This window comes from Bombina bombina, chromosome 4 (assembly GCF_027579735.1).
Source record: "Bombina bombina isolate aBomBom1 chromosome 4, aBomBom1.pri, whole genome shotgun sequence".
In the NCBI taxonomy this organism is placed as follows: Eukaryota; Metazoa; Chordata; class Amphibia; order Anura; family Bombinatoridae; genus Bombina; species Bombina bombina.
In genome coordinates this window covers 394,043,527-394,058,262 of record NC_069502.1, presented here as the reverse complement: position 1 = coordinate 394,058,262, position 14,736 = coordinate 394,043,527, and the positions used below count along the sequence as shown (strand labels likewise).

At 42.9% G+C, this 14,736-nt stretch overlaps 1 protein-coding gene across 4 annotated transcripts in view; it reads right to left on the bottom strand.

The window, feature by feature from the left end:
* The window catches only part of FXR1 (FMR1 autosomal homolog 1), a 356,275-nt gene that overhangs the window by 142,267 nt on the left and 199,272 nt on the right, over positions 1-14,736 (bottom strand). For all 4 annotated transcript variants that reach the window (XM_053710172.1, XM_053710173.1, XM_053710171.1 and 1 more), the window contains one exon: positions 6,098-6,268. In XM_053710172.1, coding sequence (XP_053566147.1) covers positions 6,098-6,268 — 171 coding nt within the window. The remainder of the gene's footprint in view (positions 1-6,097; positions 6,269-14,736) is intronic.

The following is a 14,736-nucleotide window of genomic DNA, read 5'->3' as shown; positions in this document are numbered from 1 at the left end:
TGGGCCTAATTTTTATCCATCTTGCAAAAATTACCTCTTAATTTATGAGGTGAAATTGGATTTATCAGAGGAACTCTGGAAGCTGAAACATTGATTTATTTGGGTAAAGTATAAGAAACTGTTAAGTATATTTAATATTTTAAATCAATGGCTATAGTTGGATTACAGTTCGTAATTTTAAAAGGGCACAATTGGTATTTTAAGCTTGTGTTTCATAGTCCTGAGTAGTTTAAAACTAGTCTTTTGTAATTTATCTTTGCAACTATATAAATATATTTTAGAATTTGCCTTATTGTAGATAATTAAGAATTTATTTTATCTCAGATAACTTGGCATAGAAATTGGCTGTTAAAGTATATTGTTATATTGTTTAAATAGGCAATGTGAAAGTGAGCGGTCCATATTGTGGTATTTTAAAGAGATTCATTGTGGATAAGGTAAATTGTAAAGGTATATTTTTATGATCTTTGTATAGAATATTGTAACCGCATAAGTGTGTATCATCTGATTCATAATTTGGTTTTCTATAAATATAATTCAATGTGTTTATAACCAACTAATATAAAGCATTTAGGAATAAAATATTGATTATAAATCGTTTCGTATATGCATTTTATTGGGGGTTTGTTTTAAATAATAATTATTAAATATATTGTATTATAACCCGTCCATATACTGACGGACTGAAGTAGGGAACATGCTCTCTGAAGCATCTCCCTGCACTGATTGGAAAGATAAAGACTCATACTGACAGAATCTATGATTAATCCCCGAAAGCAAACCCTCGTAGTCGGAAGGAAGGGACTCTTCTCCAAATTAATCTTTTCACCATGGGCTCGAAAACACAAGAGAATTCTCGTGGTCCTGAGCCACTTGCAAGGATGGAGCCTGAACTATAAAGTCCTGCAGGTAAGAAGCCACTGCAATCACATGAAGACTAACAGCCAAAAGAGCTCCAAGCACCTTGGTGAGAACTCGATGTGCCGTAGCCAGTCCCACTGGAAGCGCAACAAACTGATAATGCCTATATAGTAAAGCAAACCGCAAGAAACGGTAGAAGTCCCTGTATATCGGGATGTGAAGGAATAGAAACAGATATTGACGGCAGATAAGAGCCATAGGCCCAGCAAGTCTGCCCGACCTTACCTAACAGTATAAACTTATCTAGTTCGTAGGATAGCCCTATGCTTGTCCCATGCATTTTTAAAGTCCCCCACAGTGTTTGTTGCTACTACCTCTTGAGGAAGTTTATTCCATAAATCAATCACTCTTTCTGTAAAGAAGTGCTTCCTCAAATCACTCCTGAATCTACTACCCTTCAGCTTGAGCTCATGACCCCTTGTTCTTGAATTTTCCATTTTATGTAAAATACCCGCAGCCTCAGTTTTACTAAACCCTTTAATGTACTTGAAAGTTGCTATCATATCACCTCTTTCCCTTCTCTCCTCTAAGCTATACATATTTAGGTCATTGAGCCTATCCTGGTAAGTTTTATTTTTTAGACCATGTACCATTTTGGTAGCCCTCCTTTGCACAGATTCAAGTTTGTTAATATCCTTCTGAAGATATGGCCTCCAGAACTGCACACAATACTCAAGATGAGGCCTAACTAATGATCTATGAAGTGGAATGCATTCCTTAAGCTTATTGAGGACATGAATTGACCCTTCCTGAGCTAGGAGAAAAATGGACCTTATCGATTCAACCTTTAAGTAGGGAACCTGTACGGATCAATTGAATTCTTTTAAGTCCAAAGTAGGATGGAAGGATCCCTCCTTCTCACTAACCATGTAGAGGACAGAGTGGAACCCCTTTCCCCTCTCGGGTGGAGAAACTGGGACTACAGCTCCCATAGCTATAAGATCATCTAAGCAATGAAAGAGAGCCGCCCTCCTTATAGGGTTTTCTGGAACCTTTGATGGTAAGAAACAATCCCTTGTGGGACAGGACTTAAATAAATTTCTGTATACCTGATGGACAATGTCCAGCACCCAGGGGTTCCAGATGGACCGGTGCCAATCGTTCTGATCCAAAAAAAAAAAAAAAGTCTACCCCACACGACCTGGATCCAGGTCGGGGAAGACCCCCTCATGTCAACTAGTGACCTCAGGATAACCTCTCAGCTGCCAGGCCCTATAGCGTCCCCGGGAAACTTCCTGGTTGCCCTAGGAGATCTTAATCACCTCAGTTATCTTCTCTGTAGATTTACCTCTATGATCTTGACTGAGGGGAACACCACTGCCAACCATGATTGTGACGACAGAGGCGGCCAGGTTCTGACCAAACATGGCCCTACCCTTGACGGGCAAAGATAAAAAGGCAGGACTCAGTTGCGTTATCTGTGATGTAAGCCACAGGGACTGCCTGGCCAGGGCTCCAATGCTGGAGTGATTAGCATTGATGAGAATCTGTATGATACCCCCCTTGTTTTAGGCATTAGCCAACCTCACCAAAGGAGCCACCATAATCCTTTTCACTATGGATTCACACCAGAATCTGGCTGCTTCCTTGACTGCAGCGATACCCACAGCTGGCTGAAACAAAGTGCCAAACTGAAGAGACAGCACCTTGAGATCTCTCCAGACCTCCAGCCTGAAAGAAAGAATTTTTCTGTAATCGGTATATCCCTGTGCTTAGTTGTAGATGATATAGCACTATCTACAAAAGGGACACTATTCCACACCTTATCATGGTCATCCGGAACAGGAAACAGTCTATTGAAAGTCTCCAAGGAGGCAAAAGGACATCCTAGCCCTTCCTATTCCCTAGAAAGCTTATTAATAAATGGGAAAACAGGAAAAACACCTGGGGCCCAAGGTATAGGGCTAAACCCAGATTTCAGACTCAGAACTTTCCCCTTCCTGGGCAGTGTAGCCGCCAGAACCACCCGGGTAGATAAGACCTCTCCAGCAGATGAAACTGCTCCACATCGAACCTAAGCCTCTCCACAGAGCCCTCATCCGACTCTCCCACAGGAGGGGTGAAGGAAAAAAGTTCTCACAGCCATCTGAAGGATACACCATAGAAAGCTGCCCAGAATTGTCGTAGTCATCCCTGCCCCTCTGAGCTACAAACTGGAGAACAGCATTCCATCTCCCTCCGTCTGTTCACTGATACCTGGCAACAACTAAGAGCATCCGACACATCTGACTATATATGGGCCATAAGGTCATCTACTCAACCCAGCCGGGGTTGAATCGCTCTCCGTACCACGCCCTGGAGCAGACTTAGTCCCCCACGGGGACTGCTGGACAGGTATATCCCTCTTAATCGAGGTCTGAGACATCCTAGTAGGACCTACTGTAGATGAAATACATGGGGCCTACCCTGCAGTCTAACCACTTGGGCCCTCCTGAGTTAGATCTCAGGACATAAGTTAGGCAGCAAGTGCAGAGTTGTGCCAGTGGGTTTACAGAGATTAATCTACAGATAATAGAACCCCTGGAAGAAGGTTCCTCCACACTCTCCATGGAGTTGTCCATTGCAGTATAATGATATCATGAACAGTACAGCGGGATAATTGGTCCCAAACACTCAACCGACCCCCTTGAAAGGGTCTTACCATCTCAGGACCAGCCGAGTCAAGTTACTACTCTCCCACCTGACTATTGAGCAGCCTGCGGACTGTAGTAACCCAATAGCCCTCACAATTGGCAGCCTGTGCGACATAACCAAAGTGACTGGAAAACCAGTAAAGAGTGGCCATATACATTGACCTAATTGTGACTATAATTTGGTGATATTAAGTCCAAATGCTTGTCAGCGTCCTGCACACCAACATGCCTAAGCACCTCTCAGCCCTTCCCGGTAGCCTGTGGCAAGCTACCCCTTGGCAAAAAGGGGGGTAGGAAAGTGCACAGTAAACACATCCTAATCGCAGGGACAAAACTTACTCCGCCTCTTTATTAGACAAAATGCCATGAAAGAGAGGACAACGTACCTAGAATGAGTCTGTAATTTAGTGTGAAACACACCATGTTAACAGACAGGGGATAAGAAAGACTGGAACTAGACATGAGAAACCCTGCATCAACCAGTATTATATATACAAATACTAAGATTTATATGGATATATAATCCCCGGTTTTCCAAAGCCCATACATGATAAACACTTTTCCTCTTTATAGAGCACCTCTATCTGCCTACCTCCATGATACAAAGCAAAGAACTACTGGAAGGTAGGGAAAGGGATATTTATAGTCTGGTTTTGGGTGTATTTGCCTCCTCCCGGTAGCCAGGAATAGTATTTCCCATAGGTTATTAATGTTCTTGTGGACTCTCACTGCCAATAGAAGAAACATTGTAACTAAGAAATAAAACTTTTGACAACTGCCAAATAACTCTTGGAATTTGTGGCATCCTTACTCCCTCGTAGCTATATCACACAGAAATGAGTAGCGCAGGAGATGAGCAGAACGATCTTACCCTCTAGTGCCTTAGCCTGCTTACAGGAAAGGTCAGGAGAATAGCGAGGGAAATATTTAACTACTGCGCTGCCACAAATACCACTATGATCATTGAGAAAGGCTATAGACTTTAGGCACACTACTCTGTGGTGCTAGGGAAAATAAAACACTATGCCTGAAATTCAGAGCACGATAAGTAAAACAATACCTCAGCTAGGAGAGTGCTTACATAGTCAATGATAGAGTATTCGTATATATGCTGGTGTACACTCTCTAATAAAATGCCCCTGGCTATGATGTACTGTGTAAAGAACTGTACCTACTAATAGATGGTGAGCTATGTGAATGCAACATGTGAATGCAACATGTGAAACAGCACTTACCTGAACTGCACTCATTCTACTGTACTTACCATCAAGGGCTGTGTACGTCACAGCAGAGAATCACTGTAAGGACAACCCAACAAGAGGAAGACAACAGACTGGTGCCTGTGACACCAGTGGCAGGCTTGTGACCAACTCCTTCACTGGAAGTAATTGTGTTATCACCCCATACTACAATGTTCCCTCTGTCTTTCAACAGCAGCAGCAGCTCTTTGAGGGGAAAATGGGCCTCAAATCCATCTGAGGACCCCTCTCAATTAAGTATCTGGAGAACCTCAATTCTTTACCTTCCTCCTGGGGGGCAATGATTACACTAGCAAATCAGTGAGGTGGGAGGGATAGAATACTTTTGGAGTCATATGGGAATCTTTGTCTCCTCCTAGAGGCCAGGAGTTGAATCCCAGAAGTAATGAACTTGTGGGCTCTCACCACCTTACAAAAGAAATGTATGAACAACAGAATTGCTTTACTTTACATTAAACATTTAATATTATAATCTCATGTTTCTTTAAGTGTTTGGATGGTAATGTTAACTATACAATTTCTCAAAACTGTATAATATAAATTCAACATGACTACTTCATATTATTAATAGATTAAAAAATACATTCTAACATTATTGGCGGTTATGTTTTACTTCTGCATTGGCCACATATTTTACTGCACTGAAGATATGTGAAAATACCTGCAAACGCCTATTTGTTACATGCATGCATGTGTTTTATAACAAGTTTTCCTGTTAATATAGTCACCAGTATTCAATTTGCTCAGAATTAGAAAGAAAAACAATAGTTTTATTTAAAAGGCATTTATACAATTGATGCCTACAATCACCTAGTATCTAATTTTTTCAAAGGATTCCAATTTATAATTCTAGTACACCACTCCTAATAGTGCCACTTGAAAGAAAACCTGTAGAAAACAGATATTAAAACGGCAGTACTTAGCCAAGCTTACAGAGTCCAGGCTAAAGTGGCATAAGGCCAGAAAAAGGGAGAGATGCAGCTTAAAGTGACATTCTAGTGGAAAAATAAAATGCCAATAAATTTGAGCATTTTAACACTGCTGTCCAAGGAAAATTTGCATTTAAGCCCACAAAGACGTTACACAAAATTAAAAAGTCCTGCTCAGGAGACAACACATAAGCAATATGTTTAACCCCTACTTTTAACTCAAGCTGCAAAGTACTATACAATATCCCTGTGCAAAATTTTTACTTTTACATTATAATTTTAAAAGAAGGTGGCACAATTTTGCAGCAAAATGTCTGATTTAAGATGCAGATAAGCAAAGAAAGATGGAAATTACCTCTCCATAGATTCTAAATGTGCCACTGTCTTCTTCTAATTCAATAGCAGTAATACCAGGAACCTTTCTTGCTTGCTGGATGTTATTTCCATGTGTCCCTATTGCCAGCCCCATTAAATCTTCCCGGACAACAAATTCTTCATGAAAGGCTGCTGCAAGTTGCTTTGTACACTGAAGAAACAAAATTCAATTAAGTGCACAGTTTAAGTTTCAATAATGCAATAAGCGTCACCATGCCCCCCACCACATTTTATATTACAATTTTAAATATTTTATATTAAAAAGATTCAAAAGGAACATTAATCAAAACACTAAAATTTGTTTACCTGATAAATTCTTTTTTTTCATGGTGGTAAAAGTCAATGTGAGATTAAACTCTAGTCCACTAGGAGGCAGGCAAAAAAGAAAATGTATGCTTACCTGATAAATTTGTTTCTTTTTAGACACGATGAGTCCACGGATTTCATCCTTACTTGTGGGCTATTCCCCTCCTGGTCCACAGGAGGCAAAGAGCACCCCAGCAGAGCTGCTATATATAGCTCCTCCCTTCCCTCCCACTCCAGTCATTCGACCGAAATTAGGAAGAGAAAGGAAAAGCCAAGGTGCAGAGGTGTCTGAAGTTTACAAAAATGAATAACCTGTCTCAGAGAACAGGGCTGGCCGTGGACTCATCGTGTCTAAAAAGAAACAAATTTATCAGGTAAGCATAAAACAGAATTTATGTTTACCTGATAAATTACTTTCTCCAACGGTGTGTCCGGTCCACGGCGTCATCCTTACTTGTGGGATATTCTCTTCCCCAACAGGAAATGGCAAAGAGCCCAGCAAAGCTGGTCACATGATCCCTCCTAGGCTCCGCCTACCCCAGTCATTCGACCGACGTTAAGGAGGAATATTTGCATAGGAGAAACCATATGGTACCGTGGTGACTGTAGTTAAAGAAAATAAATTATCAGACCTGATTAAAAAAACCAGGGCGGGCCGTGGACCGGACACACCGTTGGAGAAAGTAATTTATCAGGTAAACATAAATTCTGTTTTCTCCAACATAGGTGTGTCCGGTCCACGGCGTCATCCTTACTTGTGGGAACCAATACCAAAGCTTTAGGACACGGATGGAGCAAATCAGGTCACCTAAATGGAAGGCACCACGGCTTGCAAAACCTTTCTCCCAAAAATAGCCTCAGAAGAAGCAAAAGTATCAAACTTGTAAAATTTGGTAAAAGTGTGCAGTGAAGACCAAGTCGCTGCCCTACATATCTGATCAACAGAAGCCTCGTTCTTGAAGGCCCATGTGGAAGCCACAGCCCTAGTGGAATGAGCCGTGATTCTTTCGGGAGGCTGCCGTCCGGCAGTCTCGTAAGCCAATCTGATGATGCTTTTAATCCAAAAAGAGAGAGAGGTAGAGGTTGCTTTTTGACCTCTCCTTTTACCAGAATAAACAACAAACAAGGAAGATGTTTGTCTAAAATCCTTTGTAGCATCTAAATAGAATTTTAGAGCGCGAACAACATCCAAATTGTGCAACAAACGTTCCTTCTTTGAAACTGGTTTCGGACACAGAGAAGGTACGATAATCTCCTGGTTAATGTTTTTGTTAGAAACAACTTTTGGAAGAAAACCAGGTTTAGTACGTAAAACCACCTTATCTGCATGGAACACCAGATAAGGAGGAGAACACTGCAGAGCAGATAATTCTGAAACTCTTCTAGCAGAAGAAATTGCAACTAAAAACAAAACTTTCCAAGATAATAACTTAATATCAACGGAATGCAAGGGTTCAAACGGAACCCCCTGAAGAACTGAAAGAACTAAATTGAGACTCCAAGGAGGAGTCAAAGGTTTGTAAACAGGCTTAATTCTCACCAGAGCCTGAACAAAGGCTTGAACATCTGGCACAGCGGCCAGCTTTTTGTGAAGTAACACAGACAAGGCAGAAATCTGTCCCTTCAGGGAACTTGCAGATAATCCTTTTTCCAATCCTTCTTGAAGGAAGGATAGAATCCTAGGAATCTTAACCTTGTCCCAAGGGAATCCTTTAGATTCACACCAACAGATATATTTTTTCCAAATTTTGTGGTAAATCTTTCTAGTTACAGGCTTTCTGGCCTGAACAAGAGTATCGATAACAGAATCTGAGAATCCTCGCTTCGATAAGATCAAGCGTTCAATCTCCAAGCAGTCAGCTGGAGTGAAACCAGATTCGGATGTTCGAACGGACCCTGAACAAGAAGGTCTCGTCTCAAAGGTAGCTTCCAAGGAGGAGCCGATGACATATTCACCAGATCTGCGTACCAAGTCCTGCGTGGCCACGCAGGAGCTATCAAGATCACCGACGCCCTCTCCTGATTGATCCTGGCTACCAGCCTGGGGATGAGAGGAAACGGCGGGAACACATAAGCTAGTTTGAAGGTCCAAGGTGCTACTAGTGCATCCACTAGAGCCGCCTTGGGATCCCTGGATCTGGACCCGTAGCAAGGAACTTTGAAGTTCTGACGAGAGGCCATCAGATCCATGTCTGGAATGCCCCACCGCTGAGTGACTTGGGCAAAGATTTCCGGATGGAGTTCCCACTCCCCCGGATGCAAAGTCTGACGACTCAGAAAATCCGCTTCCCAATTTTCCACTCCTGGGATGTGGATAGCAGACAGGTGGCAGGAGTGAGACTCCGCCCATAGAATGATTTTGGTCACTTCTTCCATCGCCAGGGAACTCCTTGTTCCCCCCTGATGGTTGATGTACGCAACAGTTGTCATGTTGTCTGATTGAAACCGTATGAACTTGGCCCTCGCTAGCTGAGGCCAAGCCTTGAGAGCATTGAATATCGCTCTCAGTTCCAGAATATTTATCGGTAGAAGAGATTCTTCCCGAGACCAAAGACCCTGAGCTTTCAGGGATCCCCAGACCGCGCCCCAGCCCATCAGACTGGCGTCGGTCGTGACAATGACCCACTCTGGTCTGCGGAATGTCATCCCTCGTGACAGGTTGTCCAGGGACAGCCACCAACGGAGTGAGTCTCTGGTCCTCTGATTTACTTGTATCTTCGGAGACAAGTCTGTATAGTCCCCATTCCACTGACTGAGCATGCACAGTTGTAATGGTCTTAGATGAATGCGTGCAAAAGGAACTATGTCCATTGCCGCTACCATCAACCCGATCACTTCCATGCACTGAGCTATGGAAGGAAGAGGAACGGAATGGAGTATCCGACAAGAGTCTAGAAGTTTTGTTTTTCTGGCCTCTGTCAGAAAAATCCTCATTTCTAAGGAGTCTATTATTGTTCCCAAGAAGGGAACCCTTGTTGACGGAGATAGAGAACTCTTTTCCACGTTCACTTTCCATCCGTGAGATCTGAGAAAGGCCAGGACAATGTCCGTGTGAGCCTTTGCTTGAGGAAGGGACGACGCTTGAATCAGAATGTCGTCCAAGTAAGGTACTACAGCAATGCCCCTTGGTCTTAGCACAGCTAGAAGGGACCCTAGTACCTTTGTGAAAATCCTTGGAGCAGTGGCTAATCCGAAAGGAAGCGCCACGAACTGGTAATGTTTGTCCAGGAATGCGAACCTCAGGAACCGATGATGTTCCTTGTGGATAGGAATATGTAGATACGCATCCTTTAAATCCACCGTGGTCATGAATTGACCTTCCTGGATGGAAGGAAGAATAGTTCGAATGGTTTCCATCTTGAACGATGGAACCTTGAGAAACTTGTTTAAGATCTTGAGATCTAAGATTGGTCTGAACGTTCCCTCTTTTTTGGGAACTATAAACAGATTGGAGTAGAACCCCATCCCTTGTTCTCTTAATGGAACGGGATGAATCACTCCCATTTTTAACAGGTCTTCTACACAATGTAAGAATGCCTGTCTTTTTATGTGGTCTGAAGACAACTGAGACCTGTGGAACCTCCCCCTTGGGGGAAGTCCCTTGAATTCCAGAAGATAACCTTGGGAGACTATTTCTAGCGCCCAAGGATCCAGAACATCTCTTGCCCAAGCCTGAGCGAAGAGAGAGAGTCTGCCCCCCACCAGATCCGGTCCCGGATCGGGGGCCAACATTTCATGCTGTCTTGGTAGCAGTGGCAGGTTTCTTGGCCTGCTTTCCCTTGTTCCAGCCTTGCATTGGTCTCCAAGCTGGCTTGGCTTGAGAAGTATTACCCTCTTGCTTAGAGGACGTAGCACTTTGGGCTGGTCCGTTTCTACGAAAGGGACGAAAATTAGGTTTATTTTTTGCCTTGAAAGGCCGATCCTGAGGAAGGGCGTGGCCCTTACCCCCAGTGATATCCGAGATAATCTCTTTCAAGTCAGGGCCAAACAGCGTTTTCCCCTTGAAAGGAATGTTAAGTAGCTTGTTCTTGGAAGACGCATCAGCCGACCAAGATTTCAACCAAAGCGCTCTGCGCGCCACAATAGCAAACCCAGAATTCTTAGCCGCTAACCTAGCCAATTGCAAAGTGGCGTCTAGGGTGAAAGAATTAGCCAATTTGAGAGCATTGATTCTGTCCTTAATCTCCTCATAAGGAGGAGAATCACTGTCGACCGCCTTTATCAGCTCATCGAACCAGAAACATGCGGCTGTAGCGACAGGGACAATGCATGAAATTGGTTGTAGAAGGTAACCCTGCTGAACAAACATCTTTTTAAGCAAACCTTCTAATTTTTTATCCATAGGATCTTTGAAAGCACAACTATCCTCTATGGGTATAGTGGTGCGTTTGTTTAAAGTGGAAACCGCTCCCTCGACCTTGGGGACTGTCTGCCATAAGTCCTTTCTGGGGTCGACCATAGGAAACAATTTTTTAAATATGGGGGGAGGGACGAAAGGAATACCGGGCCTTTCCCATTCTTTATTAACAATGTCCGCCACCCGCTTGGGTATAGGAAAAGCTTCTGGGAGCCCCGGCACCTCTAGGAACTTGTCCATTTTACATAGTTTCTCTGGGATGACCAACTTGTCACAATCATCCAGAGTGGATAATACCTCCTTAAGCAGAATGCGGAGATGTTCCAACTTAAATTTAAATGCAATCACATCAGGTTCAGCTTGTTGAGAAATGTTCCCTGAATCAGTAATTTCTCCCTCAGACAAAACCTCCCTGGCCCCATCAGACTGAGTTAGGGGCCCTTCAGAAATATTAATATCAGCGTCGTCATGCTCTTCAGTATCTAAAACAGAGCAGTCGCGCTTACGCTGATAAGTGTTCATTTTGGCTAAAATGTTTTTGACAGAATTATCCATTACAGCCGTTAATTGTTGCATAGTAAGGAGTATTGGCGCGCTAGATGTACTAGGGGCCTCCTGAGTGGGCAAGACTCGTGTAGACGAAGGAGGGAATGATGCAGTACCATGCTTACTCCCCTCACTTGAGGAATCATCTTGGGCATCATTGTCATTGTCACATAAATCACATTTATTTAAATGAATAGGAATTCTGGCTTCCCCACATTCAGAACACAGTCTATCTGGTAGTTCAGACATGTTAAACAGGCATAAACTTGATAACAAGTACAAAAAACGTTTTAAAATAAAACCGTTACTGTCACTTTAAATTTTAAACTGAACACACTTTATTACTGCAAATGCGAAAAAACATGAAGGAATTGTTCAAAATTTACCAAATTTTCACCACAGTGTCTTAAAGCCTTAAAAGTATTGCACACCAAATTTGGAAGCTTTAACCCTTAAAATAACGGAACCGGAGCCGTTTTGAACTTTAACCCCTTTACAGTCCCTGGTATCTGCTTTGCTGAGACCCAACCAAGCCCCAAGGGGAATACGATACCAAATGACGCCTTCAGAAAGTCTTTTCTAAGTATCAGAGCTCCTCTCACATGCGACTGCATGCCATGCCTCTCAAAAACAAGTGCGCAACACCGGCGCGAAAATGAGGCTCTGCCTATGCTTTGGGAAAGCCCCTAAAGAATAAGGTGTCTAAAACAGTGCCTGCCGATATTATTATATCAAAATACCCAGATAAAATGATTCCTCAAGGCTAAATATGTGTTAATAATCAATCGATTTAGCCCAAAAAAAGTCTACAGTCTTAATAAGCCCTTTTTGAAGCCCTTATTTACAATCGTAATAAACATGGCTTACCGGATCCCAGAGGGAAAATGACAGCTTCCAGCATTACATCGTCTTGTTAGAATGTGTCATACCTCAAGCAGCAAGAGACTGCTCACTGTTCCCCCAACTGAAGTTAATTGCTCTCAACAGTCCTGTGTGGAACAGCCATGGATTTTAGTGACGGTTGCTAAAATCATTTTCCTCATACAAACAGAAATCTTCATCTCTTTTCTGTTTCTGAGTAAATAGTACATACCAGCACTATTTCAAAATAACAAACTCTTGATTGAATAATAAAAAACTACAGTTAAACACTAAAAAACTCTAAGCCATCTCCGTGGAGATGTTGCCTGTACAACGGCAAAGAGAATGACTGGGGTAGGCGGAGCCTAGGAGGGATCATGTGACCAGCTTTGCTGGGCTCTTTGCCATTTCCTGTTGGGGAAGAGAATATCCCACAAGTAAGGATGACGCCGTGGACCGGACACACCTATGTTGGAGAAATTTTCTTTTCTTTTTAAAGACACGATGAGTCCACGGATTTCATCCTTACTTGTGGGATATAATACCAAAGCTAGAGTACCCGGATGATAAGGGAGGGACAAGACAGGAAACCTAAACGGAAAGCACCACTGCTTGAAGAACCCTTCTCCCAAAAACAGCCTCAGCCGAGGCAAAAGTATCAAATTTGTAAAATTTAGAAAAAACAGAATTTATGTTTACCTGATAAATTACTTTCTCCAACGGTGTGTCCGGTCCACGGCGTCATCCTTACTTGTGGGATATTCTCCTCCCCAACAGGAAATGGCAAAGAGCCCAGCAAAGCTGGTCACATGATCCCTCCTAGGCTCCGCCTTCCCCAGTCATTCGACCGACGTAAAGGAGGAATATTTGCATAGGAGAAACCATATGATACCGTGGTGACTGTAGTTAAAGAAAATAAATTATCAGACCTGATTAAAAAACCAGGGCGGGCCGTGGACCGGACACACCGTTGGAGAAAGTAATTTATCAGGTAAACATAAATTCTGTTTTCTCCAACATAGGTGTGTCCGGTCCACGGCGTCATCCTTACTTGTGGGAACCAATACCAAAGCTTTAGGACACGGATGAAGGGAGGGAGCAAATCAGGTCACCTAGATGGAAGGCACCACGGCTTGCAAAACCTTTCTCCCAAAAATAGCCTCAGAAGAAGCAAAAGTATCAAACTTGTAAAATTTAGTAAAAGTGTGCAGTGAAGACCAAGTCGCTGCCTTACATATCTGATCAACAGAAGCCTCGTTCTTGAAGGCCCATGTGGAAGCCACAGCCCTAGTGGAATGAACTGTGATTCTTTCAGGAGGCTGCCGTCCGGCAGTCTCGTAAGCCAATCTGATGATGCTTTTAATCCAAAAAGAGAGAGGTAGAAGTTGCTTTTTGACCTCTCCTTTTACCAGAATAAACAACAAACAAGGAAGATGTTTGTCTAAAATCCTTTGTAGCATCTAAATAGAATTTTAGAGCACGAACTACATCCAAATTGTGCAACAAACGTTCCTTCTTTGAAACTGGATTCGGACACAAAGAAGGTACGACTATCTCCTGGTTAATGTTTTTGTTAGAAACAACTTTCGGAAGAAAAACAGAATTTATGTTTACCTGATAAATTACTTTCTCCAACGGTGTGTCCGGTCCACGGCGTCATCCTTACTTGTGGGATATTCTCTTCCCCAACAGGAAATGGCAAAGAGCCCAGCAAAGCTGGTCACATGATCCCTTCTAGGCTCCGCCTACCCCAGTCATTCGACCGACGTTAAGGAGGAATATTTGCATAGGAGAAACCATATGATACCGTGGTGACTGTAGTTAAAGAAAATAAATTATCAGACCTGATTAAAAAACCAGGGCGGGCCGTGGACCGGACACACCGTTGGAGAAAGTAATTTATCAGGTAAACATAAATTCTGTTTTCTCCAACATAGGTGTGTCCGGTCCACGGCGTCATCCTTACTTGTGGGAACCAATACCAAAGCTTTAGGACACGGATGATGGGAGGGAGCAAATCAGGTCACCTAGATGGAAGGCACCACGGCTTGCAAAACCTTTCTCCCAAAAATAGCCTCAGAAGAAGCAAAAGTATCAAACTTGTAAAATTTGGTAAAAGTGTGCAGTGAAGACCAAGTCGCTGCCCTACATATCTGATCAACAGAAGCCTCGTTCTTGAAGGCCCATGTGGAGGCCACAGCCCTAGTGGAATGAGCTGTGATTCTTTCGGGAGGCTGCCGTCCGGCAGTCTCGTAAGCCAATCTGATGATGCTTTTAATCCAAAAAGAGAGAGAGGTAGAAGTTGCTTTTTGACCTCTCCTTTTACCGGAATAAACAACAAACAAGGAAGATGTTTGTCTAAAATCCTTTGTAGCATCTAAATAGAATTTTAGAGCGCGAACAACATCCAAATTGTGCAACAAACGTTCCTTCTTCGAAACTGGTTTCGGACACAGAGAAGGTACGATAATCTCCTGGTTAATGTTTTTGTTAGAAACAACTTTTGGAAGAAAACCAGGTTTAGTACGTAAAACCACCTTATCTGCATG